This window comes from Paroedura picta, chromosome 1, assembly GCF_049243985.1.
Source record: "Paroedura picta isolate Pp20150507F chromosome 1, Ppicta_v3.0, whole genome shotgun sequence".
Taxonomy (NCBI): Eukaryota; Metazoa; Chordata; class Lepidosauria; order Squamata; family Gekkonidae; genus Paroedura; species Paroedura picta.
In genome coordinates, this window is record NC_135369.1 from 119287519 (window position 1) to 119315413 (window position 27895).

Below are 27895 nucleotides of genomic sequence, written 5' to 3' on the forward strand. Positions count from 1 at the left end.
CTTGCCTTAAGATGCATTTTACATTATGAAGAATCTGAATTGATTTTTTAAAAATTTTATTCGATTTGTTTGACCACCGCTCTCAGAAACCAGTTCGCGGAGGTTTACAATATTTCAATTCAAATCAATACATTAAAACCATTAATATTCCCTATTTAAAACCCCATAAACAGTGACTCGCTCACAATGATGACAATTAAATAAAACTATTCCCACACAGGCCCACTGGATGGGCAGAAGGGAGCAGATGGACAATTGGCCATAGGATGGAACAAGCTGGAGAACTAGGCCAGTCTAATACTGGCCTCACCCCCAGGGGAGAGGCGCCCAATCTTAACTCCCAGGCCACCACCCGGCCTTAGACAAATGCCTGGTGGAAGAGCTCTGTTTTGCAGGCCCTGCAGAACTCAGAGGGCTCTGAGCTCCCTGCCGCTCTTTAGGGAGCTCATTCCACCAGGTAGGAGCCAGGACTGAAAAGTCCCAGGCCCTTGTTGAGGCCAGGCGTGCCTCCCGGGGTCCTGAGATTATAAGCAGATTCTTACCCACAGGGCGAAGTAACCTGCGGGGGGCATAAGGAGGTAGGGTTCAAGTCCTTCAAGTATGCAGGACCCAAGCTGCATATAGCCTTGAAGGTTAATACCAAAACCTTGAACCTCATTTGGAAACAAGCTGGCAACCAATGCATGGGACCTCCAAGATGTTAATGGGAAATATTCTGGTGAAAGTGGTCTCTGAAAACAGAAGATTCAGAGAGACTGTGTCAGCCTAGTCAGCTCTTGAGAGGGTTACACCACCCCTCCTCTTTTTCACCCCACCTCCTCCTTTTTCTGTTCACACCCACATTCTCTGCCCATGTAAACACCAGACCCAGAGGTGCCAGGGAATGTCACTGATAAGAGAATGGTTTATTAGATAAAACAAATTTTAACTAAGAAATGACAAAATGAAATGCAGTTAGATTAATTATATTATATTTTATGGTAAAGGAGTCATAGGTTATGATTTTAGATGCTTGTGCCATTGGAAGATGGATGGTGTGGACGCATAGTCTCAGGAGACCAGTGAAAGATCTGGTTTGTGTTGAGGATTTAGGCATATTTTATGGTGCGAGTTTTAACCCTGTTTGTCATATGTTAAAACTGACTCAAAGGGGGTGGCCTTTATGGAATTCTTTGTTTCATTTGGTATAAATGTATGTAACAGAGAACAGTCTGTGCACATTCTCTCTGATCCCTTGGTGAAGAGAGAGTGTGACCTTTGTGATTCCTTGGGCCAATGAAATCATATTGCATTTCTAAGACCTTGCCCCATTCCCTGATTGAGCTTTGGGAAAACAGAGGGGCACAACATTTATAAAAGAGAAAATATTTCATTGATGTTTCTCTCAGTGGTCTCCCAAATTTTCCCATTTTTCATTTGGAGAGACTGAAGAAAAGACCTCTGGGGGAAAAATTGGGGAGGAGGGCTATTTTTTCCCTTTCATCCCAAGGATCATTCCCAACAAAGTTAAAAGGGCATTGAAAGAAGTGTGTGTGTGTGTCTGTGTATGTATGTATGTATGTACACACACGTTTGCCCAGGAAAGAGGGGGGGGGGGAACTAGTAATGGAGGAATCCTATTGGGATTCCAGGGAGAATAAATCCATTATTGTTTCACCTTCACTGGTTATCAGTTACTGTCAGATCTCTCAATTCAAAATGGCTTGCAAAAGCCTCGCATTTTCTGATTGACTCCTATTTATGCACGCCTTGTACAGGGCATTCAGGGACCGAATTACCCTGAATTATTGATCCAATAATGAGATTGTGGCTATAATGGAGATGGCATAAAACTCATGTTTATTCTCTTGCACTGTCATGTCATAGGCTCTCATAAGCCTCCTTTGGAATTCAGAGTGCCCTTTCCTTTTAAAGAGCATGCAGGTACTGTCCATGTGGGAATGTCATCAAGCTGATCTTTTGCACACTGCAATTAATGAGCACACAGGGTGATCTCTGAGGGGTTAGCCTACATTTTAAAAAAGGCGGGGGAGTCTGGACAGAAAAGCAGTTTGCAGGAAGGAACTTGTCTACTTCCACCCTTTTCCCCATGCAAATTACTAACCCAATTTGATTTCAAGGGAAACGTAAAGATACTTTGCATGACTTCAGTTTCACATGGACTCTGAAATCACAAACTCTAGCTGAAATCCTATTTACTTAGAAGTAAGTTTCATAAGATATAGAGTTCATTTGGGGTTAGAATTGGGATGTAAATCTGTTTGACTTGTGTGTATCAATGAAACTATTTCTGTCTATATATGATGGCACTTGGGAGATTTTCAGGTGTTTCTTCCTGTGCATTTTATACATTGGATCACAGCAGGCATACTAGAATTTGAAGATGATTCTTGATGTTAGTGTGGCTTCTATGGAAGCAAAGGCTCCATTGGACACTTCCATTGTCTCCTTGCACTGTGTTGTGTGGGTTCTATTAATGCAGTCTTCAGGGGAAGTCTTAGTGATTCTAGGGGCCTGGGGAACATCAATTCCCACCCAACATACTCTGATTATGAATAAAAGGTTTCATTTTCAGAATGCACGTCCCTTCAAAACTCAGCCACTGTTTTTTACTGCATTCTCCAATATGCAACGAAGTAATACAACAAACATTGAGCTATTTGTAAAGAAATAAAACTAAATATAAATAAAATATATAGTGATATAATGGTCTTAGAGCATGACATTGAGCTCTAAAAACAATACTTTCTGAATCTTATTACTTCTCTGAATCTTATTACTGTACTAGAGGCAAAGCCCATTGCACCCAGGGAAACAATGGGCACTAGAGGGCACACCTGCACTCAAAATGTTCCTTTGTAGCTTTGCTTGAATCCATGGAGTCATTGAAGAGACTACTGTGTGAGATTTGGAAAGCTAGAAAATGAAACTTGCAGAAAAGTCTGTCTTTGGCACTTGCACCAGTGTAGAAGGTGTTCCTTGTAACAATAGTGGAAGTGGTGTTTCCAAATAGCTCCTTACGCAATGTTTTTTGAAGGTGGAGTCCATAGTTCAAGAATTTGACTGGATACTGAACAATTTGCTATGTAAACTAGCATCAGCTCTGCAAGTACTATAAATATTTGCCTTACTTGAGGCACTGAGGCTTATCCTTCATTACTAAACCGGATTACTCTGAGGAGCAGAAGAGCCTTGTTTTGCATGCCAAGCCTGAAGCCTCTCAAAAGGTAAGAACTCTAAATAAAGTATTCCAGGGCTACATCTGCATGGTCAGGATCCTCTGTTTCTTGTCATGGCTGCTGCTAAGGCATTTCCACCATAAGCACCATGGGGGCCTTTTGTGTGTACCTTTGCCTGGATCTTGGCAACAAAAGGTGTTTGAGGCTTAAATGAAAGCTGGGGATTCAGACGAACTGGGAGGTTGTGGCCATAGACTTTCGTAAAATTATATCGCAAAGGTGCAATAGCAAGTGCCAGTTTTCTAAAGCCTTTCTTAGAAGACCTATGGTGAAGCAGGGCGGGAGTGTGGCCCTGGAAGGGGGGAGGGGGAGGCAGGGAAAGTGGCACCAATGTGGGCAGGTAAACCTTCCCACCTATATGGTATGCGACTGGAAATGTGCTTAGACTGGGACCTTTCCAGAAATATCAGATCGTCAGATTACTGAAAAACTGGAGAAAAGCAGGGAGGAACCAAGTGAGGGGATGATTTGGGTGCAAGTGCAATAATGGGTGCAAGCACATGGGTGCTCAGAAAACTCCATGCAAAAGCAATCTAAGTTCAAAAGGGATTGCATATATACTGCAAAATGAAAACAATGAGCAGACATTTCTTGGTTCCGAAATATTGCCAAAATTTGAGTTTGGTAATAATTCAATATATAAGAAATATATATAGGTTAAATATATAGGGAAAAATTCATAAAGGCATCCTGCTCCAGTACCTAGCCAATTTCTTTATCAACAAAGAACTTCTGCATTCATTTCTCAGAAACAATCGGTTCTTCCTCCCTTAATCTAGGGGAAGGCTCTTGAGGTGAAAGAACTTATTCTGGTGTACAGTAAGCTACTGTACTGTAATACAAAGCAGTGGTCCCCAACTTTTTTATCACCGGGGACCGGTCAACACTTCACAATTTTACTGAGGCCCGGACGGGGGGTAGTCTTTTGCCGAGGGATGTCGCTGCCGCTTGAGTCCCTGCTCCACTTGCTTTCCCACTGTCCACTGGGGGGCGGTGCCTGCAGCAGCTGCGCAGTGCCATGCCGAGGGGGAGCCCCAGCCATGGTGGCCGCCAGAGAGCACCAAAGGTGAGCTGGCGGCAGAGTGGCAGGGCAGCCCCCCAGGTAGCAGCCAGGAAGGAGGACAAGGAGGAGTCGCAGACCGGTACCAACTGATCCGCGGACCGGCACCGGTCCCCGGACCAGGGGTTGGGGACCACTGATACAAAGGACTATTCCACACAATGACCAATGTTGCTAAATGTTTGCAGTATGCAGAAACACTGTATTTAATATAGAATTTTGTCATTCCGCACACCTTCAATTCTAGCGGAATATTGAAGTCCCAGTAGTGGTCTATTCATTCCCCACAGGTTTCTGGTCTCGCCGGAATCATGACAAAGGAGGCAATATTTTTCCGTACTTCTTCCTGCCCCTGGCCATCAATCAAACAGAACAGCCAGTGAACTGTTGTGTTCATGCTCCCGAAAAGCCCCTTTCCCTTTAAAAACTGTTTTTTAAAAACCTATAAACACCAGTAGCAATGAATATTTTTTCATTCAATACTCTTCAAGTAAAAACAAACAAAAAAATTCCCCCCGATGGGTACAATTTCTGGCCGAAATTAGGAGCAGTGTCGAACAGGGGGTTGTATTGTGCTCGGAAACTTTAAAGACAATTTCAGAAGGGAGCTTTGTTTTACTGTTAAGCACTTCTATGGAGGGACTTCAACCAAAGAAGCCTTGCTTATTTGTTGCTTTCACCTGTTTAAGGGGAAAAAATGGCAATCACGTCTCCAGAAGCTCGGGGGCGAGAGCTAGGGAGGGACATTCTTTCTACTGCTATTTTGAGAATGTACATGTCTTTCGCTGATGTGTTGCGGTTTGTGGTCAGAAGTGTAGCGGTTTTGGGGGGGGGGAATCCACTTTTCTGGATTTCCCCTTAAGCACTATAAAATTCCGATTGTTGCTGAAGTTTGGCGGGAGTCTGGCGGTTTGTTTACAACGTCATGCGGAACGTTAAATTTATAGCGTTTACAAAAGGTAAGATTTCAGCTAAATTTAAGTTGTGCAGAATGGCCCAAATAATTGCTCTAAAATCTTGTATTATTATGCCAGCAGTGTTAACAATGCAGCCACAAAAGCAGTACCTTTTCAAACACAAAGGATTTTATTTCCAATCTGAGCTGGCTACTGCAGAATACATAGATTCACTGGAAGACTTTGAAATCAGAGACAGTGATGTATTTCTAGTCACTTTTCCCAAATCAGGTAAGACTCTATATTTTTGTGAGGAATAACTTGCCTTTTATTTGAACTCCCTTAGGGGACACCTTGTCTGACACCATTGAATATGCACAGTGCCAATATATTGTATATAATTTGTTCAACGAGTCAGCATTTTGTAGGCATGGGTAATCTGTACAACATGAGGAGAAGCTGTTGTACCTGTTCTTTACTTACCATAACTTTATTTTACCTCACTATTTACATGCCAGTGTCAAGCTATAAAAGGTTCTATTACAACTACCTTGATTTGATTGGTTTGCCAAACTGAGTCAGATGTCAGGACATTCATGACTGGTGCTCCTGGGGCACTTTGTGGTAAACAGCTGGAAGGAGCCCTGATTCTGATGGGGGCCCATCTTGGGAGAAAGGCTTAATCATATTACCCACACCTTGTCTATAATTTCTCCCCAAATCTGTTATGTGCCACACCTGGGAAAACATGCAGATTGCCAGTATGTTATCAGTATGTTTGCCTTAACAGGGCCAACAAGAATGAAGGAGCCTTTTCAGGTCAGGAAAACAGGGATTGCCCCCTCCCCCAGTCTAAACTAGAGAGCCTCCAACTATTTATTACTTAAGATGTTCAGTTAAGAATTCAAAAACTGGTTAGAATTATTTTTTGTTCTTTCACAATCTATGTAGGGAGTTAGAGAGTTTTTCCGCCAATCTTTTTTTTTGTTTGTTCTTATATGCCACTTTTCTCTACCTGAAGGAGGCTCAAAGCTGCTTACAGTTGCCTTCCCTTTCCTCTCCCCACAACAGACACCCTGTGAGGTAGACGAGGCTGAGAGAGCCCTGATATCACTGCTCGGTCAGAACAGTTTTATCAGTGCTGTGGCAAGCCCAAGATTAACCAGCTGGCTGTATGTGGGGGAGTGCAGAATCGAACCTGGCATGCCAGATTTGAAGTCCGCACTCCTAACCACTGCAACAAACTGGCTCTTGGATGCCAGCATGCCTTCAAAAACATCTGAAAAGAGCACTGTCACAATTTGATATAGAACTTACTGTCTTTGGGTATTGTTAATGAATGGGGTTTTATGGTTTTATCTTGTAATCTGTCACGAGTCTTTGGAGAAATGGCAGGATAGCAATGTAATAATAAATAAAAATAAATAACTACAGTTGTTTCTTGTTCCCCATACCTTTTCATTGCCCATTTTGGCCTTTAAAAAAAAATCCTCTGTTGTCATTTAGAGCAGGGGTAGTCAACCTGTGGTCTTCCAGATGTCCATGAACTACAATTCCCATGAGACATTGCCAGCAAATGCTGACAAGGGCTCATGGGAATTGTAGTCTATGGACATCTGGAGGACCACAGGTTGACTACCCCTGATTTAGAGAGTAAGCTCACTTGGACAGATAATAGTTTATTTTGTGCTTGCTTTATGCTAATGAGTTCTGCCTATTTAGGATATTAAGTCTCTACACCAACGCACGGAGTATGGGAAACAAGCAGGAGGAACTAGCAGTCGTAATAGAGGAAGGGGGCTATAACCTAATAGGAATCACAGAAACTTGGTGAGATAATACTCACAATTGGAATACTAAAATTGAGGGGTACAATCTATTCAGAAGGGACAGACAAGAAAAGAAGGGGGGAAGTGTAGCAATATATGTTAGAAATCTTTATACTTGTGAAGAAATACAGGTACCTAAGCATGAAAGTTCAGTTGAGTGTATTTGGATAAATATAAAAGGAGTAGGAAATGAGAGTGGTATTATTGTGGGTGTCTGCTATAGACCACCAAGCCAGTCCAAGGACTTGAATGAGATACTGCTAGACCAAATTACACAATTTTCAAAAAAGGGGGAAACAGTGGTCATGGGTGATTTCAATTACCCAGATATCTGTTGGAAGACCAACTCTGCTAAAAATGCAAACTCTATTAAATTCTTAACTTGTCTTGCCAACAGATTCATTTCCCAGAAACTAGATTGGGGAACCAGGGGCTCTGCTATTTTAGACTTGATTCTCATCAATAGGGAAGAACTGATAGATAAGGTGGAAGCAGTGGGCACACTTGGTAGCAGTGACCATGTGCTTTTGGAATTTTCAATCATGGGAAAGAGAAAACCTATACGCAGTCATATGTATAGCCTGGATTTCAGGAAAGCTGATTTTCACAGACTTAAAGGTATGTTGCATAGAGTCCCGTGGTCAGAAAGACTTAAAGGGATGGGAGTCCAAGAGGGCTGGGAGTTTCTTAAAAGTGAAATACTGAAGGCTTAATCACAAACAATTCCATTGAGAAGAAAAGATGGAAAGAGCCTAAGGAAGCCAAGTTGGCTCCATAAGCAGTTGTCAAAAGATTTGAGGAATAAAGAAAAGTCATTCAAAAAATTGGAGGAAGGCCTTATTACCAAGGATGAATATAAACAAATAACCAATAATTGTAGAGGAAGTGTTAGAAAAGCTAAAGCTCAATATGAGCTTAGGCTAGCAAGAAATGCTAAACATAACAAAAAAGGCTTCTTTAGTTATATTTCAAGCAAGAAAAAGAATAGGGACACCATAGAACCACTGTGAGGACAAGAAAGTGAAATTATAACAGATGATGAAGAGAGGGCTGAACTGCTTAACTCCTATTACTCCTCGGTCTTCTCTTGTGAGGGAAATAGTAATCAATGTGGCAAAAATGTAACACAACACGGGGGACAGGAATGGTGGCCTAGGATCACTGTTCGAACAGTCCACACACACCTAGTTTCTTTAAATAAAACAAAGTCTTCTGGGCCAGATGAACTGCATTCAAGGGTACTAAAAGAACTTGCAGATGTCATCTCTGAACCTCTGTCCATTATTTTTGACACTTCTTGGAGAACAGGTGAGGTGCCAGATGATTGGAGGCGGGCAAATGTTGTCCCCATCTTCAAGAAAGGGAAAAAGGTGGATCAGGGTAATTATCGACCCGACAGCTTGACATCTGTAGCTGGCAAAATTTTGGAACAAATAATCAAACACTCGGTCCTTGAGCAGCTGAAACTGAGAGCTGTGATTTCTAAGACTCAGCACGGGTTTTGCAAGAACAAGTCATGTCAGACCAACCTTATCTCTTTTTTCCCCTTGCTGGATCAGGGGAATGCCATGGACATAGGTTATCTGGATTTCAGTAAAGCTTTTGATAAGGTTCCACATGATATTCTTGTTCACAAGTTGGTAAAATGCGGTATGGATCCTAATTCTGTCAGGTGGATCAACAACTGGTTGACAAATCGTACCCAGCATCTTCTAGGAAAAGAGTGTCAAGTGGAGTATCCCAAGGATCTGTCCTGGGACCTGTGTTGTTCAACATATTTATAAATCATTTGGATGAGGGATTAGAGGGGATTCTTATTAAATTTGCAGATGATACTAAACTGGGAGGGGTAGCAAACACAACTGAAGACAGCAATGATGATCTAAATAGGCTCGAGAAGTGGGCTAAACCGAATAAAATGAAGTTCATTAGGGACAAATGTAAAGTTCTGCATTTAGGTAGGAAAAACCAAATACACCAATATAAAATGGGGGAGACTTGTCTTGGCAGTAGCATGTGCGAAAAGGATCTAGGAGTTTTAGTAGACCATTGACTGAACATGAGTCAGCAGTGTGACTCAGTGGCTAAAAAGGCAAATGGGATTTTGGGCTGTATCAAACGGAGTATTGTGTCCAGATCATGGGAGGTGATGGTACTGCTTTACTCTGCTCTGGTTTGGCCTCACTTGGAGTACTGTGTTCATTTTTGGTCACCCCAGTAGAAGAGGGATGTTGACAAACTAGAACATGTCCAGAGGAGGGCAACAAAGATGGTGAGGGGTTTGGAGACCAAGATGTATGAAGAAAGGTTGGGGGAGCTTGGTCTGTTCAGTCTAGAGAGAAGACAACTGAGAGGGGATCTGATAACCATCTTCAAGTATTTAAAAGGGTGCCATATAGAGGATGGAGCAGAATTGTTCTCTCTTGCCCCAGAGGGACAGACCAGAATGAATGGGATGAAATTAATTCAAAAGAAATTCTGTCTAAACCTCTGGAAGAAGGTCCTGACATAGCAGTTTCTCAGTGGAACAGGCTTCCTCGGGAGGTCGTGGGCTCTCCATCTTTGGAAATTTTTAAACAGAGGCTAGATAGCCATCTGATGGACCATTTATGCACTGGAGGTTTCATGCCAGGCTGCAGGCTGGAGTTTTAGTCGTGGCAGGTTGCCCCACCTCTTCCTGCACCCACATGGGGGAGCATTTGGCCCGGTATGCCTCATCCGCCCCAGATTTGTGCTCCTGCACAGGAGCTGAGGCAGTGAAGTTCCCAGTGCATAAACAGTCATGGGGAGGCTGATTCTGTGAAGGCAAAGAGGTGGCAGGTTACAGTAGATGAGTGATTGGGATGTGAGTGTCCTGCATAGTGCAGGGGGTTGGCCTAGATGAGCCATGAGGTACCTTCCAACTTTATTATTCTATGATTCTGTGATCATTCTCATTCACAGGAACAGTGTGGACTCAGAACATATTGTGCCTGATTTATCATGAAGGTCATCGAAAGGGAACTGAGAGCACAAGCTCAATGGACAGAGTCCCATGGCTGGAATACAATATCCATATCAGGGATTACAACAGTCGCCCATCCCCTCGGCTCTTTGCAACCCATCTGCCCTACTATTTGGTCCCTAAGGGGTTAAGAAGCAGAAGAGCAAAAGTAAGGCCTGCTACTTCTGTGATTTCATATGACTCAGTGCCTTCCTCTAATTCTTTGTCACTGACAACATTAAGCCTCTCAGGATAGTTCTACAAGCCTTTCTTTCTTCGGTGGTGAAAGTGTGTACCTGCAAATTGCCCTGGCCTCGGTTCTGATCCCGAGGACTCTAAAGTAAGGAGGTCAGCTGCAGCTTTCCTGCTCACATGGACTTTTATGGTTTCACGTGATTCTGAGGAGGTCTGAACAGTGAGTTGTTGCTGCTTTTATTTAATGTGCTCATATAACAAGGTCAGAAGAACAAGGTCCATTTTTCCAGAGTGAAGGCTTTTGACATGGATATTGCAGAAACCTAAAGGCTATGACTCTATGAAATGAACAAGTTGCAGGCAATTTATGGCAAGCTCACAGGGTTTTCAAGGCAAGATATGTACAGAGCTGGTCTGCTATTGGCTGCCTCCATGTAACAAATTTGGACTTCCTTGGTGGCTCCCATTCAAGTAGTAACCAGAGTCAATCTCAGTTATCAGCCATGATCTGATGGGATGCTGCTGCTGCTGCTGCTGATGATGATGATTCTAACCCATCCTTCCCATGAGGCCCAGGGTTTACAAACAATCATAAGAAGCATTAAGAATATCCTTAAACCGTTAAAACATGTTAGAGTCATCTGGACATCCATCAATCGACTCTATCACAGAGGGGTTTCTGTTCTTTGGATGGTATTTTTTCTTCCTATGTTTTCTCTCAATGTTTGAGCAGTAGTTCTACCAGGGAGGCCAGCCAGTCCGATGCTAGGGGTGTTACATTCCCAGCCTCAACCACAGAACTGCCAAATATGAAGACCAGATGATCCCTCCCAGTTGTAAATGAAGAAAAAGGAACAGCTGCTGTCCAACAAAGTTGTTTTAATGAACAGAAAGTCAATCACTATTATGTTTGTAATATTTGTCAATACTGAATTTTGATTAATTATAGTTTTAGTTGATTAATTTTAGTTGAGGCCAGTCAGGAAATTCTCCAAAACAACTAACTTCATTTCTTCCCCACCCAACCTCCAACTATCTGCTTATCTTTCTAATTTTGACAGGACAGAAATTTTCCATCAACAGTGCTGAGAATCCACATTTTATTTGCCATCTTTAAAATGTTATAGTGTTCTACTGCGTTATTTAATTGTTTTATTGACTGAGATGGTGAATCCAAGAGGGGCAGTATACAAATTGGATTATTTATGGAGGGAGGCTTTTTGAGGTAGTAAATGCATAACAGTGCTGGATTAGGCTCAATTGTCATCAAGCATCCTCAAGAAGAAATATTTTATCCCCAATCCTTCAATATAAATAAATCTGAATAGTTAGAAACCATAAAGATAACATAATGGGAGAATCATATATAAAGGTTATGTCTCATTGATGGGTATTTCATTTCATCAGCTTAGCCCGTAGAATTTATTTTCTTCTAATTATCATTATTATTACAGATTATTTATGTGTCAAGAAATCCAAAAGATGTCTTGGTTTCCTATTACCATTTTTCGAGAATTGCCGCCAAATTAGAAACAGCAGGAGACTTTGGTGATTTCATGGAAAACTTTTTAGCTGGTGAAGGTAAGGATTGTTTATAGCTGCATGATGAATAATATTTGTCTCTGCACACTATTTCTGCTTTGAGAAGAAAAAAACCTTTTTGAAACAGCAGAACAAATTATTCAGAATGCCTTTCTACATTGGAACATTAAGGCTTCTTGTAGGCAGAGGCAAAACTGAGCCAGTTGAGCTGGGAGATAGAAAAGGCTGTGAGGAAGGTGAGGGTTTTTTTTTTTTTTTGCTATCCTGAACAGCTAAATTACTGGAGAGCATTAACCAAGAATGTTTTATGAGAAGACAGAGTTTGTAGGTGAATGGGGACTTGTAACTGTCTAGAGAGTGGTATTTTTGTCTGAGTCTGTTTCAGTCTTTTCTGGTCTGTTGTTCATTAAACAAGGTCTATTTGCCTGGGGCTGATTGCATACCCCATCCTCTTTGGTTGCTGCTGGGAAATGAAGGCAGTGAGCCTCTGAATTGTAAGGCGTCTCCTGCATGAGTTGAAAGGTGAAAGTCAAAGGGCTCTTAGCCTGAATTCAGCATTCAAGTCAATGGAAAGTTACCCTTAAAATCCAAAATGGTAACATTTGATTTCAAAATATGGAACCTTTAAAAATGAGAGAAGTACAAAAAAGGAATCTGAAGGGGAAACATAAGAGTCAAATCTGTAAAGGATTCTTGGAAGTTAGTTAAAACTACACGAATTGAAGCTCAAATAGAATGCAGTCCACAAGTTGGGAAAGTCACTGTCAAATCCAAAATAAGGCCTGCATGGTTAACTACGCAAGTCAAGGAAGTTATTCAAGAGGGTTCTTTTAAAAACGTGAATGTTTGCTCCAATTAAAAGAACAGGAGGGCTGTGGAAAAGAAATGTAAGTCAATAAAGAAATGTAAGTCAATAATCAGGCAATCAAAAACAGACTTCAAACAGTGGGTTGCTAAAAACCTCAAGAGAAACAATAAACATTTATATATATACACACACATACACACACACACACACACACATATATATATATACATATGCATATATACATATATATATCTGCAGTAGGGATCCAGCCTGAGAAGCTGTGACCCTTTGGATGACAAAGGAATCAAGGAAAATGGGGAGATGGCAGAGAGGCTCAATGACTTTTTTGTTTCTGTGTTCACTGTGGAAAGTGTGGGACATATAACCATGCCACAGCCCCTATTTCCACAGTTTGAAGAACTGAGCCAAATTGAGGTGAACAGAGATGAAAGTCTAGAGCTATTGGGGAAATTCAAACCTGATGTTGCACAGTCTTGGAGGCATGCACTTGAGAGTTCTTAAGGAATCCATATGTGAGATAATTTACTGACTCATATATGGAACCAATCACTAAATTCAGCTGCTGTAACAGAAGACTGGAGAATAGAAAATGTGATATCAGGGATCCAGATGAGAACCAGGGAATTGCAAGCCAGTTAGTCTAACATATGCCAAGCGAATTAGTAGAAACTGTAATCAAAGACAGAATTGGTAGGCACGTAGACCTATTATGTATGGTGGCAGCTACCCTTCGGTGCAGCCGTGCCATTGCGGCAGGGGCACGATACCTCGCTGTTTCCTGTGTACGTATGGGGTGGGGCATGCTGAGCTGCCCCGGCGTAGCGCGCATACGCTTTACGCCAAGGCCAGGAGGGCTGGATCGCTGCTGGCCGAGGTAAACTGAAGTGCTATAGCGGGGGAGGTGGGTAGGGGCCGGCAGGAGTGGTGGGAGCCAGGCCCCTTCCACACACACTGGTGGGGGCAGGGGATCGCCCCTGCCATCTCCGCGGCTCCACAGAGCCCACAGGGACACCATAGGTCAGAGCTCGGTGGGCCAAAAGACCCAGCGCTGGCGATTATGCACAGCGCTGGCCTGCCTCAGCCCCTGCCGGCCTCCAGCATACCCAGGAAGCTGCGGAAGTTCCCACATTTGCTTAACGTGGGCCTTCCGTAGCCCTGGGCCGGGACGCGCCTGAGCTGGCAGCGGCAGCAAGCATTATCGAGTATTTTCCCCGAAGCGCTGCATAATGGGCCATTGAGGGACAAAGCCTGCTGAGGGAAAATCAGCAATGAGAAGTTTTGACTTGCCATACTTTTGGAGTGCTTTGAGAAAGTGAAAAAGTGAACAAACATGTAGACTGTGATGACCTGGTAGACATTATATACCAGGGCCTAGTCTGCACATAAAGGATAATGCACTTTCAGTGTGCTTTGGCAGCTGGATTTTCCAGTGCAGAACAGGAAAATCTACTTCTAAAGTGCATTGAAAGTGCATTATCCTTTGTGTGCAGACTAGGCCCTAGACTTCCAAAGACTTTTGACAAAGTACTTCACCAAAGACTCCTATGTAAATTTAGCAGTCATGAGATTAAAGGATGGTTCTCTTATGGATTAGAAACTGATGCAGTGGTTAAGAGCAGTGGCTTCTAATCTGGCGAGGTAAGTTTGATTCCCTTCTTATCCACATGCACCCAGCTGGGTGAACTTGGGTTTGTCACAACCCTGATAGTGCTGATCTGAACAAGCAGTCCTGTCAGAGTTCTCTCAGTCTCACCTACCTCACAGGGTGTGTCTTGTGAAAAGGCAAAGGGAAGGCAATTGTATGCTGCTTTGAGATTCCATTGGGCAGTGAAAAGCAGGTCAAACCAAGTCTTCTTCCTAAATTACAGGAAGCAAAGAGTAGGACAATTCTCACAATGGAGGGAAATAAGCAGTGCCCCCCCCCAAGGATTAGTATTAGTGTTAATACTATTTAGTTCATTCACAAATTATCTTTTGTTGTTGTTGTTGTTAGGTGCGAAGTCGTGTCCGACCCATCACGACCCCATGGACAATAATACTCCAGGCCTTCCTGTCCTCTACCATTCCCCGGAGTCCATTTAAGTTTGCACCTACTGAAGAAGAAGAAGAAGAAGAAGAAGAAGAAGAAGAAGAAGAAGAAGAAGAAGAAGGAGTTGGTTCTTATATGCCGCTTTTCCCTACCCGAAGGAGGCTCAAAGCGGCTTACAGTCGCCTTCCCATTCCTCTCCCCACAACAGACACCCTGTTAGGTGGGTGAGGCTGAGAGAGCCCAGATATCACTGCTTGGTCAGAACAGTTCTATCAGTGCCGTGGCGAGCCCAAGGTCACCCAGCTGGTTGCATGTGGGGGAGCACAGAATCGAACCCGGCATGCCAGATTAGAAGTCCGCACTCCTAACCACTACACCAAACTGCTTCAGTGACTCCATCCAGCCACCTCATTCTCTGTCATTCCCTTCTTCTTTTGCCCTCGATTGCTCCCAGCATTAGGCTCTTCTCCAGGGAGTCCTTCCTTCTCATGAGGTGGCCAAGGTATTTGAGTTTGATCTTCAGGATCTGGCCTTCTACAGAGCAGTCAGGTCTGATGTCTGATCTCCTCTAGGACTGACCGGTTTGTTCGCTTTGCAGTCCAAGAGTCTTCTCCAGCACCAGAGTTCAAAAGCCTCGATTCTTTGACGCTTGGCCTTCCTTATGATCCAACTTTCACAGCCATACATTGCAACTGGGAAGACCATAGCCTTGACTAAATGCACTTTTGTTGGCATGGTGATGTCTCTTCTTTTTAGGATGCTGTCTAGATTTGCCATAGCTTTCCTCCCCAGGAGCATGCATCTTTTAATTTCTTTGCTGCAGTCCCCATCTGCAGTGATCTTGGAGCCCAGGAAAATAAAATCTGTCACTATCTCCATTTCTTCCCCATCTATTTGCCAGGAATTGAGGGGGCCGGATGCCATGATCTTTGTGATCATGATGTGCTCCGCATACAAGTCAAATAGGCAAGGCAATAATATATAGCCTTGCCGAACTCCTTTCTCAATTTTGAACCAGTCAGTGATTCCATGTTCAGTTCTCACTGTTGCTTCTTGACCTGCATATAAGTTTCTCAAGAGACAAATAAGATACTCTGGGATTCCCATCTCTTTAAGAACTTGCCACAATTTGTTGTGCTCCACACAATCAAAGGCTTTAGCATAGTCAATGACGCAGAAGTAGATGTTCTTCTGGAACTCCCTAGCTTTCTCCATGATCCAGCTTTTGTTGGCAATTTAATCTCTAGTTCCTCTCCCTCTTCGAAATCCTGCTTGTACTTCTGGAAGTTCTCGGTCCACATATTGCTGGAACCTAGCTTGTAGGATTTTGAGCATAACTTTGTTAGCATGAGAAATGAGTGCAATGGTGCGGTAGTTTGAACATTCTTTGGCATTGCCCTTCTTTGGGATTGGAATGTAAACTGACCTTTTCCAATCCTGTGGCCATTGTTGAGTTTTCCCAATTTGCTGGCATATTGAGTGTAGTACTTTTACTGCATCGTCTTTTAAGATTTTGAATAGTTCAACTGGAATGCTGTCACCACTACTAGCTTTATTGTTGCTCAGACTTCCTAAGGCCCATTTGACTTCACATTCCAGGATGTCTGGCTCCAGGTTAGTAACTACCCCATTGTGGTTATCAGGGATGTTAAGCTCGCTCTTGTATAGTTCTTCTGTATAATTTTGCCACCTTTTTAAAAATCTCTTCTCTTCTGTGAGGTCCCTACCATTTTGGTCCCTTATCATACCCATCTTTGCATGAAATATTCTGCGCCTGCATGGTTGCGCCCGCTGTCACTCCGCTGCCAGCACCGCCCCCCCCCCGCTGCGCGGTACTGGCTGCGCCTAGAGGGACCGGCCGCTTTGGCGGCCGAATTGCACAACCCTAATTTGTTTGCACTGTTCATTTAAGAAGGCATTCCTATCTTTTCTAGCTTTTCTTTGGAATTCTGCATTCAATTGGGTGTATCTTTTTCTTTCTCCCTTGCCCTGCAGCCTCCTGCTCCTTCCATTACACCAGTTGCTTGTGGTTCTGGTGGGCCAGATAAGAGCCCTGGAAGGCCCCCTAGCCTACCATTTGATACCCCTGGATTAGATAGATTCATGGAGGATAAGTCTATCACTGGCTACTAGCCGTGGTAACAGAAGGGAACATTCACATTCTGAGGCACTAAGCTTCTGAATCCCAGATCCAGGAGGAAACATCAGGGGAAGGCCTCACCCTCTACACCCTGTTGCTGGTCATCCAGAACAGCATTGGCCATTCTGTGGCTAAAATGGATGGACCATTGGCCAGAAGTATTTTCAACTAAAAACCAATAAAAACACCTATAAATAAGTTGGATGATAACAATCAATTTTGTGTTATTATTTAGTGACCAAATTAAAGAAAATATTTCATATACAGAGGCCCCTTTTCTCTTATGAATTATCCATAGTGGGAGCTGTTTACGCATGTGAGGATTATCAGTGCCTCTTGTTCACTAAAGTGATTAGTTCACTGATATTCTCTACAACTGTAGATGATCTAAGGTAGCGGTCCCCAACCTTTCTTAGGTCAGGAACCGCCTCCGGAGTGAGGGAAGAGCCAACGGCCCGGGTGCTGCGAAAACGCGCATGCGCAGCAACTGCACGTGTGCGTTTTCACCACTAGGGGCGCTAACGCGCATGCGCAGCAACAGCACGCATGCGCGTTTGCGTCAACGCCATGCCGGCGGCTGCGCCTGCCTCTTCCCTTCCTTCTTGCTGCCGGCGGGGGGAGGCAGGCGTGGCTGGCAGCAGCCCGGTACCGTGGCCTTTTTGGCCCGCCACCGGGCCGCGGACCGGGGGTTGATGACCCCTGATCTAAGGCACACAGAACTTCCTTACCTAGAATACCCTTCCCATTTATGTAGAACCAAACCAGATCTGATGGCAAACGTGGGCTACCAATGCCTTTTAAAAGAAATATCACTGTTTAAAAATTGTCAAAAGGGCCTATAAGGCACACTGCCAACAAGTGATTCTGTTTTCCCCTGAGCTCCTTTAGAGTAATGAAATAGCCATGTTGGAGGTGTCTTTTGCCTGTGGCATGGGTCAGGTTCAGGCCTTTATGGCTATTTTTAAATGCCCAAATTTCCCTCTAAAATGGCATTTGTAGCCACAGGTTGACCCTATGGCTGCTGTCATGTCTCATTTGGGCCTTAGTATACGTTTTATTTGTTTTTTTGTTTGTTTAGGTTCAGGGCGGTTCACATAAGACATAGAAAACAATACAAAAAACAATTCATAACATATAGATAAACATAACATTAATACTATGAACTGATAATTGTAACAATGGTACAGTGCAACAGGTCCAGGAGCAGAACGCATTGTTGGATTTCTGGGAGGGAGGGAGCAGGGGCCATGCAGATGTTGTTGGTTATGCCCGGTCTCAACCAAATGCCTGGCAGAAGAGCTCCCTTTTGCAGGCCCTGCAGAACTGTTTTAGCCCTGTCATTGCCCTGATCTCCTCCGGGAGCTCATTCCACCAGGTGGGGGCCAGGACAGAGAATGCTCTTGCCCTGGTCGAGTCCAGGCAGGCTTCTTTAGGGCCAGGGATCACTAGCTGGTTGGTGGAAGTGGAGCGTAGAACTCTTTGAGGAGCATAGGGAGGGAGTTAGTCCCTCAGGTACACTTAAGTATATGCACGTCTTGTGTATTGTAGTGAATGCTGATGTTCACACAAACAAGTGCTTCATGTATGTATCAGGGGCATACACAATGTTTTTGATGAAAGAGATCTTAGTTTCTGTTTGAAGACATGAATGTTTAGCCAAAGTTCTAGTCCTATTGATATAATGTGTATTGCGGATTAGTTTAATGTGACCATGTGTCCCAGGAATGCCGGGGCAGTCCCAGGATTTCCTGATTAGTCCTGCGTCCCACGGGCATTGTTAAATTGCCCCTCGTCGGCATGTGCCTCCCAAGATGGTGTCCAGCTTTTTCTTCTTTCTCTCCTGGTGTTCGCAGCCCCAGCTGCGCTGTCCTCGGCATTTGCTTTGCTTGCCCCAACTGTGCATACAACCCAAAAGCCCTGCCCTCCAGTGCTGGTATCAGCCTCTCCCACCACGCTTGGACTCCGCCTTCTTTGTTCGGCGGGTCCCGACCAGAGTGGCAGCACGTGGAGGAGGCTAGTCGCCATAGGAGCTGGGCCCTGGAACTGTGAGGCAGAACGAGGTCTTCTTCCTTTGTTCTGCCTGGCTGCCTGCCTGCCCTGGTGAGTCTCTTCCCCCTCCTCCCCAGGCCAGCTGAAAGGCATTTTAGAAGGAAAAAAACCCTGTTTGCATTACTTGCCTCTTTGCCCTGGCTGCATTATTTGCCTCTTTGCCCTGGCTGCGTACTCCAGTGAGTCTCTTCTTCCCCAGCCCAGCTAAAAGGCATTTTAGAAGAAAAAAACCCTGCTTGTATTATTTGCCTCTTTGCCCTGGCCTGGCTGCATCTCTTCCCCCTCCCCTTCCCCAGCCCAGCTGAAAGGCATTTTAGAAGGAAAGAAAACCTGTTTGTATTCTTTGCCTCTTTGCCCTCTCTGGAGGTTGGCAACTCCTGGTGTCTCCAAGCTGTGCAGGAATTAGGTTTTTCCAGACCTCCAGGCATAGTCTGGAGGTTGGCAACTCTAGTCAGTGCTGTCCCTCTTTCTCAATCTTGAAATCTGGTCACCTTAGATTAGTTTATATACAGTATAACTATATACAGTATAACTTTGGCCACCTCATGAGAAGGAAGGACTCCCTGGAGAAGAGCCTAATGCTGGGAGCGGCAGTGGGCGAAAGAAGAAGGGGACTACAGAGAATGAGGTGGCTGGATGGAGTCACTGAAGCAGTAGGTACAAACTTAAATGGACTCTGGGGAATGGTAGAGGACAGGAAGGCCTGGAGGATCATTGTCCATGGGGTCGCGATGGGTCGGACACGCCTTTGCACCTAACAACAGCAACATAACTATAAATTCTTACAGTGCTTTGAAAAATGTACCTCTGCTTTAGATTCAATGGTTATAGTAAATGTATTTCCCCCTTCAAGGATCGCTGCCTTGTTGTGGCAAGGGGGCTTGCGTAGTTCAGTGAAGCTATGAGCTATGCCGTGCAGGGCCACCCAAGACGGACAGGTCATAGCTGAGAGCTCTGACAAAAGGTGATCCACTGGAGAAGGAAATGGCAAACCACTCCAGTATCTTTGCCATGAAAACTCTATGGACAGTTCCAATAGGCATAACGATATGACGCTGGAAGATGAGCCCCTCAGGTCGGAAGGTGTCCAATATGCTACTGGGGATGAGCAGACGGCTAGTACGAGTAGCGCCAGAATGAATGAAGCGGCTGGGCCAAAGCCGAAAGGACGCTCAGTTGTGGAAGTAACTGGTGGCGAAAAGACAGTCCGATGCTGTAAAGATTTTTATTCCATAGGAACCTGGAACGTCAGATCCATGAATCAAGGCAAGCTGGACGTGGTTAAACAAGAAATGACAAGACTGAACATCGACATTTTAGGAATCAGTGAACTAAAATGGACAGGAATGGGTGAATTTAATTCAGATGACCATCAGGTATACTACTGTGGACAAGAATCTCGCAGAAGAAATGGAGTAGCCTTCATAATCAATAAGCGAGTAGGAAAAGCAGTCTTGGGATACAATCCCCAAAATGACAGAATGATCTCAGTTCGAATCCAAGGCAAACCATTCAACATCACAGTGATCCAGGTCTACGCCCCAACCACTGCTGCTGAAGAGGATGAAGTTGATCAGTTCTATGAAGCCCTACAACACCTTCTAGAAGCAACGCCCAAAAATGATGTGCTTATCATCATGGGGGATTGGAATGCTAAAGTAGGAAGCCAAAAGATAACCGGGATAACAGGCAAGTTTGGCCTTGGAGTACAAAATGAAGCAGGGCACAGGCTGGTAGAATTTTGTCAAGATAATACAATGGTCATAGCAAACACTCTTTTCCAGCAACCCAAGAGACAACTCTACACATGGACATCACCAGACGGTCAACACAGAAATCAGATTGACTATGTGCTCTGCAGCCAAAGATGGAAAAGTTCTATCCAGTCAATAAAAACAAGACCAGGAGCTGATTGTGGTTCAGATCATGAGCTTCTTGTTGCAAAATTTAGGCTTAATTTGAAGAAAGTAGGGAAAAGCACTAGGCCACTCAGGTATGAACTAAATCATATCCCCGACGAATACACAGTGGAGGTGACAAATGGATTTAAGGAATTAGATCTGATAGACAGAGTGCCTGAAGAACTATGGATGGAGGTTCGCAACATTGTACAAGAGGTAGCAACTAAAACCATCCCAAAGAAAAAGAAATGCAAGAAATCAAAATGGCTGTCTGAGGAAGCTTTACAAATAGCTAAGGAGAGAAGGGAAGTGAAAGGCAAGGGAGAAAGAGAAAGATACACCCAACTGAATGCAGAATTCCAGAGAAAAGCTAGAAGAGATAAGAATGCCTTCTTAAATGAACAGTGCAAACAAATAGAAGAAAACAATAGAATCGGGAGGACCAGAGATCTTTTCAAGAAAATTGGAGATATGAAGAGAACGTTTCATGCAAAGATGGGTATGATAAGGAACCAAAATGGTAGGAACCTCACAGAAGCAGAAGAGATTAAACAAAGGTGGCAAAATTATACAGAAGAACTATACAAGAGCGAGCTTAACATCCCTGATGACCACAATGGGGTAGTGACTGACCTGGAGCCAGACATCCTGGAATGTGTAGTCAAATGGGCCTTAGGAAGTCTGAGTAACAATAAAGCTAGTGGTGGTGACAGCATTCCAGTTGAACTATTCAAAATCTTAAAGGACGATGCAGTAAAAGTGCTACACTCAATATGCCAGCAAATTTGGAAAACTCAACAATGGCCACAGGATTGGAAAAGGTCAGTTTACATTCCAATTCCAAAGAAGGGCAATGCCAAAGAATGTTCAAACTACCGCACCATTGCACTAATTTCTCATGCTAGCAAAGTTATGCTCAAAATCCTACAAGCTAGGCTCCAGCAATATGTGGACCGAGAACTTCCAGAAGTACAGGCAGGATTTCCAAGAGGCAGAGGAACTAGAGATCAAATTGCCAACATACGCTGGATCATGGAGAAAGCTAGGGAGTACCAGAAGAACGTCTACTTTTGCTTCATTGACTATGCTAAAGCCTTTGATTGTGTGGAACACAACAAATTGTGGCAAGTTCTTAAAGAGATGGGAATACCAGAGCATCTTATTTGTCTCTTGAGAAATTTATATGCAGGTCAAGAAGCAACAGTGAGAACTGAACATGGAATCACTGACTGGTTCAAAATTGAGAAAGGAGTTCGGCAAGGCTGTATACTGTCGCCTTGCCTATTTAACTTGTATGCAGAGCACATCATGAGAAAGGTAGGATTAGAGGAGTCACAAATTGGGATCAAGATTGCAGGGAGAAATATCAACAACCTCAGATATGCAGATGATACCACTCTAATGGCAGAAAGTGAAGAGGAACTAAAGAGCCTGTTGATGCAGGTGAAGGAGGAGAGTGCAAAAGTTGGCTTGAAACTCAACATCAAGAAAACAAAGATCATGGCATACGGCCCTCTCAATTCCTGGCAAATAGAAGGGGAAGAAATGGAGATAGTGACAGATTTTATTTTCCTGGGCTCCAAGATCACTGCAGATGGGGACTGCAGCAAAGAAATTAAAAGACGCTTGCTCCTGGGGAGGAAAGCTATGGCAAATCTAGACAGCATCCTAAAAAGCAGAGACATCACCCTGCCAACAAAAGTGCGTTTAGTCAAGGCTATGGTCTTCCCAGTTGCAATGTATGGCTGCGAAAGTTGGACCATAAGGAAGGCCGAGCGTCAAAGAATTGAGGCTTTTGAACTCTGGTGCTGGAGAAGACTCTTGCGAGTCCCTTGGACTGCAAGGCGAACAAACCGGTCAGTCCTAGAGGAGATCAGCCCTGACTGCTCTTTAGAAGGCCAGATCCTGAAGATGAAACTCAAATATTGTGGCCACCTCATGAGAAGGAAGGACTCCCTGGAGAAGAGCCTAATGCTGGGAGCAATCGAGGGCAAAAGAAGAAGGGGACGACAGAGAATGAGGTGGCTGGATGGAGTCACTGAAGCAGTAGGTGCAAACTTAAATGGACTCCAGGGAATGGTAGAGGACAGGAAGGCCTGGAGGATCATTGTCCATGGGGTCGCAATTGGTCGGACACGACTTCGCACATAACAACAACAACAAATGTATTTGGATCCCATGGTTAGTATAAATGTGGGCCATGAAATCTCAGGCTCATATATGCAAGTCTTCTAAGAAGCTATCAAAGTAAACCACATGCATTGAAGAAAATAGTAGAACTTGCCACCATGCCACGAATGCAAAAACATGATGGATTTCCCCCCTCAAGATGATACATCACATTTAACTTCTTCTCAGCCTTTCATTCAAACCAGCTAATTAGTTTGTCTTCCTAATAAGGGAGTGGACTGGATAAAAGGGGCTGTCATAGAATCATAGAGTTGGAAGGGGCCATACAGGCCATCTAGTCCAACCCCCTGCCCAACACAGGATCAGCCCAAAGCATCCTAAAGCATCCAAGAAAAATATCCAACTTTTGCTTGAAGACTGCCAGTGAGGGAGAGCTCACCACCTCCTTAGGCAGCCTATTCCACTGCTGAACTACTCTGACTGTGAAACATTTTTTCCTGATATCTAGCTATATCGTTGTACTTGTAGTTTAAACCCATTACTGCGTGTCCTCTCCTCTGCAGCCAACGGAAACAGCATCCTGCCCTCCTCCAAGTGACAACTTTTCAAATACTTAAAGAGGGCTATCATGTCCCCTCTCAACCTCCTTTTCTCCAGGCTGAACATTCCCAAGTCCCTCAACCTATCTTCATAGGGCTTGGTCCCTTGGCCCCAGATCATCCTCGTCGCTCTCCTGTACCTTTCAATTTTATCTACGTCCTTCTTGAAGTGAGGCCTCCAGAACTGCACACAGTACTCCAGGTTTACTAAAATCCAAGTAAACAACATTTTAGTAAATTGAAGGACTGTAATCTAGATTTTCAGATAGTTAGGTGGATAGGGAATTGGTTAGAGAACCGCACTCAAAGAGTTGTTGTCAGAGTTGTCAGACTGGAGGGAGGTGAGTAGCGGGGTACCTCAGGGCTCGGTGCTCGGCCTGGTACTTTTTAACATACTTATTAATGATCTAGATGAGGGGGTGGAGGGACTACTCATCAAGTTTGCAGATGACACCAAATTGGGAGGACTGGCAAATACTCCGGAAGATAGAGACAGAGTGCAACGAGATCTGAACACAATGGAAAAATGGGCAAATGAGAACAAGATGCAATTTAATAAAGATAAGTGTAAAGTTCTGCATCTGGGTCAGAAAAATGAAAAGCATGCCTACTGGATGGGGGATACACTTCTAGGTAACACTGTGTATGAACGAGACCTTGGGGTACTAGTGGATTGTAAGCTAAACATGAGCAGGCAGTGTGATGCAGCGGTAAAAAGGGCAAATGCCCTTTTGGGCTGTATCAACAGAGGCATCACATCAAAATCACAAGATGTCATAGTCCCATTGCATACGGCACTGGTCAGACCACACTTGGAGTACTGTGTGCAGTTCTGGAGGCCTCACTTCAAGAAGGACGTAGATAAAATTGAAAGGGTACAGAGGAGAGCAACGAAGATGATCTGGGGCCAAGGGACCAAGCCCTATGAAGATAGGTTGAGGGACTTGGGAATGTTCAGCCTGGAGATAAGGAGATTGAGAGGGGACATGATAGCCCTCTTTAAGTATTTGAAAGGTTGTCATTTGGAGGAGGGCAGGATGCTGTTCCCATTGGCTGCAGAGGAGAGGACACACAGTAATGGGTTTAAACTTCAAGTACAACGATATAGGCTAGATATCAGGAAAAAATTTTTCACAGTCAGAGTAGTTCAGCAGTGGAATAGGCTGCCTAAGGAGGTGGTGAGCTCCCCCTCACTGTAAGTCTTCAAGCAATTGTTGGATACACACTTTTCTTGGATGCTTTAGGATGCTTAGGGCTGATCCTGCGTTGAGCAGGGGGTTGGACTAGATGGCCTGTATGGCCCCTTCCAACTCTATGGTTCTATGAGTCTATGACATCAACTGAATTTCCACGGTCCAGCAAACCTGTCACTTGGTCAAAAAACCTGTTACTTGTCCAACCAATGGGACTGCTAGTGATCATGTATTTATCTAGTAAAAAAGGTAAAGAGAGTAAAATGTAAACTGACTGGCAAGTTAGCACCATGGGTTGATGTGGATTAACATCAGTGACTGGACAATTTTCAAGGCTATGTAGAGTCTTCTATGTGATCTGGGAGACTACTATTGCTCTATCCCAGTTAGAAGGGACTTTTTAATTAAGGCCTGTGTCCAAATCTAAAAAGGGGAGTTTACTCCATGATAGAAATCATGCATAACATTTATTATTATACATTTTATAAATGTATAACATTTATTTTGAAGCATCAACAGGTTGGCAAGTTAGCACCATGGGCTAACATGGATTAGCATCAGTGATGGCAATTTTCAGGACTGAAGCATCTTTTATATGATTTGGGAGGCTACTATTGCTCTATTAGTTAACTGATTAAGGCCTGTGTCCAAACCTAATACGGGGAATTTCCTCCATAAAAGTGTATATACACTTCTTTAAAAAAAGCATTAAGCTACAACATTTCTGATACTAAATGTTTCAAGTTAATCTGTGCTTTAGTTTATCTTTTTCAAATTAGCTGCGGTTCTTTATGATTTGTTAATTGTAATGTCTTTATCACGTATCTTCTGTGAGCTGCCTCAAGCAGCTTTCATGAGAGACAGAGTACATGTTTTCTAAATTATAAAATGAAAGATGCTCCTCACCCAAGAAAGCAAGTCTTTGTTTCAGTGGGTTGCACCTTAGATAGCTTTTCTATGGTGTAACCTTCCCATCTCAGTTTGATTTCTTTCAATATTCAATAAGAATAGCATGTATGGGCTCATGAAAATGCAACAAGGGGAGCTCCATGAAGACCCATTATGCACGGGGGTTTTAGCGCACATTCGGGGTGGAATGGCGGCGACTAAAATCACCGATAACGCACGGAGCCGGCTGCAACCGGCCGCAGCTTCGGTGCATGCTGCCGAAAAAGCCGCGTCAGTGAAACGCGGAAGAAAGCGCAGCTTCCGGGTGACCGGGGCGCAACCAGAAGCGGCGCCCGGATCGCCGCGTGCATAATCGGTTACTCTGGGTTTTGCCGCCGTCGCACCCCCTCCCGTGCATAACCGGTATGCGTTGCGTCTTCCCCCTCCGCGTTTTCCATGTGACCCGAAATCGCCGTTTCGGCGGCCGTGCATAATGGGCCTATGAGGAGTCCACAAACAAAGCAAAACTGGAAGTGAAAACTTTTCATCTCACACCATTGTATAACACCAGCTCTCTTTATTCTTTTCCTAACAGTTCTAGCAAGTTCATGGATAGACCATGTGGAAGGCTGGTTTTCTCACAAGGATGACTTCAATATTCTCTTTCTAACCTATGAAGAAATGAAGAAGGTAAGGTTGTTCAGTCAGCAAAACCACTTGACACATATTAGGCATCTTCATCCAGGATGTCCAAACACTTTCAGAAGAGACAAAGGGAGTGTTACAGATGTTTAGTAATCCCTGTTCTCATTGGAGGCCCTGTGCCTAAAGCGTCACCTGCCAAAGGAGCTGATCTGCTTGACCTCTTTGCAGCTGCCATGCTGGAGTAATAATAAAAGCTGCAGTATCTTTGGCCCCATTAATTTAGTCCTTAGAATATAAATAAGGATTTGGATTTAATGACGGTGATTACTCAAAGAGGGGGAAATGCACTTGATAATATTCCATTGTAGATGGCCCAACGAGATACCAAATTTTAGTATTCTGAACCAATGTTTAGACTATCAACATCTTACTACTCTCATACTCTTCATTCCTGAACATTTATGGTTTTCAGTTTTGGATAGTCTGACACCAAACCATGTTCCATTTCAGGACCTGAGAAGTTCTGTACTGAAGATATGCAACTTCCTAGGAAAGAGGCTGACCGAGGAAGAGTTGCAGGATGTTGTGGATAAGGCTACATTCAATAAAATGAGAATGGATCCCAGAGCAAACTACGAGAATGTGCCATCTGATATCCTAGAGAAAGGCAAAGGACACTTTCTTCGCAAAGGTAAGGAATTTGGGATTATGCTTTTGCATTATATTACATTCAAGATCCCCTTAGAGTCGCTCATTTCACATAACATTTCACATAACAAACTCTTCTATATAGCAAGATTTTAGCGTATTTCCCCCTCTAAATCTAATCAGCACAATTACATGAGAAATCAAGTTCCTACAGGATTTGAATGGGTGAAATCAATCTCTCTAGAATTTAGGACTCCAAGGGGTAAATGTGGCTGTTCTAAATTTTGTAGCTGCAGCTCCCCATTTCCTTGCTCAGTAGGATGTTCAGCTGCCAGCTGCCGCAGGATCCATTGCCTTGAGTGGAGAAAGCACTAGAGCTTACAGGTTGCAAGTCATGTTGGGAGAAACAGAGGCATGTGAATAAGGAGAAAATGTAAATTATGGCACTGGGGAGTGCAGGAACACAGGCAGGCAGGAACACAGGCCATCGGAGCTTGCTCTTGGAGATCTTGAATTGTGAGAGCTCCTCTTTTCAGTCTCCTCTGCTTGTTACATTGCAAAATAATACACCTGTCCCTCTCAGGTGCTTCCCAGCAGCACTGCTGTCTCATGCCCTGCTGCATCTAGCCCAATGTGCAGACTGTGGTCTTCATCCTGGTATCAGTGTCCTTCAGTCTTCATCCCTGATGCTCCAACTGCAACAAAACTTTAAGGAATTATTGTTTCTCTAGCAACACCCTTCTGTTTAGGATTGCACTGTTTTTCTATCATCATAAGACAGAGAAGTTACTGATGTCTGTCTGACCACTTTCTCTGCAATGTGCCTTTGCTCTCTGCTTCTTGCACCAGGTACTGTTGGGGACTGGAAAAACACCATGACTGTAGCACAGAGTGAAAGGTTTGACAGTGTTCTCAAGGAAAGGATGCAAAAGCTGCCCATCAAGTATTGCTGGGATATCAATGAAGATCTTCCATCTTGAAAGATGAAAAAGCACGTTCTGTGTATACATTTAATTCATATCAGTGCAAATAAAAATTGCAACCCCTTGTTAGTAACCCCTTGTGTGGTAGCCTAGCCTACATGCTCTGAAACATGGGGG

General features: G+C 43.8%; 1 protein-coding gene across 3 annotated transcripts; it reads left to right on the forward strand.

Moving 5' to 3' along the window:
* Window positions 1-2890: 2890 nt before the first annotated feature.
* LOC143819603 (amine sulfotransferase-like) lies at window positions 2891-27851 on the forward strand. Of its 3 annotated transcripts, none has more exons than XM_077301446.1 (7): window positions 2891-3227; window positions 5337-5486; window positions 9968-10176; window positions 11657-11783; window positions 26098-26192; window positions 26658-26838; window positions 27645-27851. In XM_077301446.1, the coding sequence occupies exons 2-7, from the start codon at window positions 5345-5347 to the stop codon at window positions 27773-27775; spliced, it is 885 nt and encodes a 294-aa protein (XP_077157561.1). In that variant the 5' UTR covers window positions 2891-3227; window positions 5337-5344; the 3' UTR covers window positions 27776-27851. The 3 variants fall into 3 exon arrangements, with proteins under 3 accessions (XP_077157561.1, XP_077157554.1, XP_077157544.1); XM_077301439.1 differs by having other exon boundaries at window positions 2892-3227; window positions 5334-5486; XM_077301429.1 differs by lacking the exon at window positions 2891-3227 and having other exon boundaries at window positions 5327-5486.
* The last annotated feature ends 44 nt before the right edge of the window (window positions 27852-27895 follow it).

What these genes read in the sequence shown, in the direction of transcription:
- LOC143819603 (XM_077301429.1), top strand. Translation starts at nt 5,327, where the DNA reads ATGCCAGCAGTGTTAACAATGCAGCCACAAAAGCAGTACCTTTTCAAA. An exon ending in TAAGAAGCAGAAGAGCAAAA is followed by an intron (nt 10,177 to 11,656) that starts GTAAGGCCTGCT and finishes TTATTATTACAG; the next exon opens with ATTATTTATGTGTCAAGAAA. An exon ending in CCTATGAAGAAATGAAGAAG is followed by an intron (nt 26,193 to 26,657) that starts GTAAGGTTGTTC and finishes GTTCCATTTCAG; the next exon opens with GACCTGAGAAGTTCTGTACT.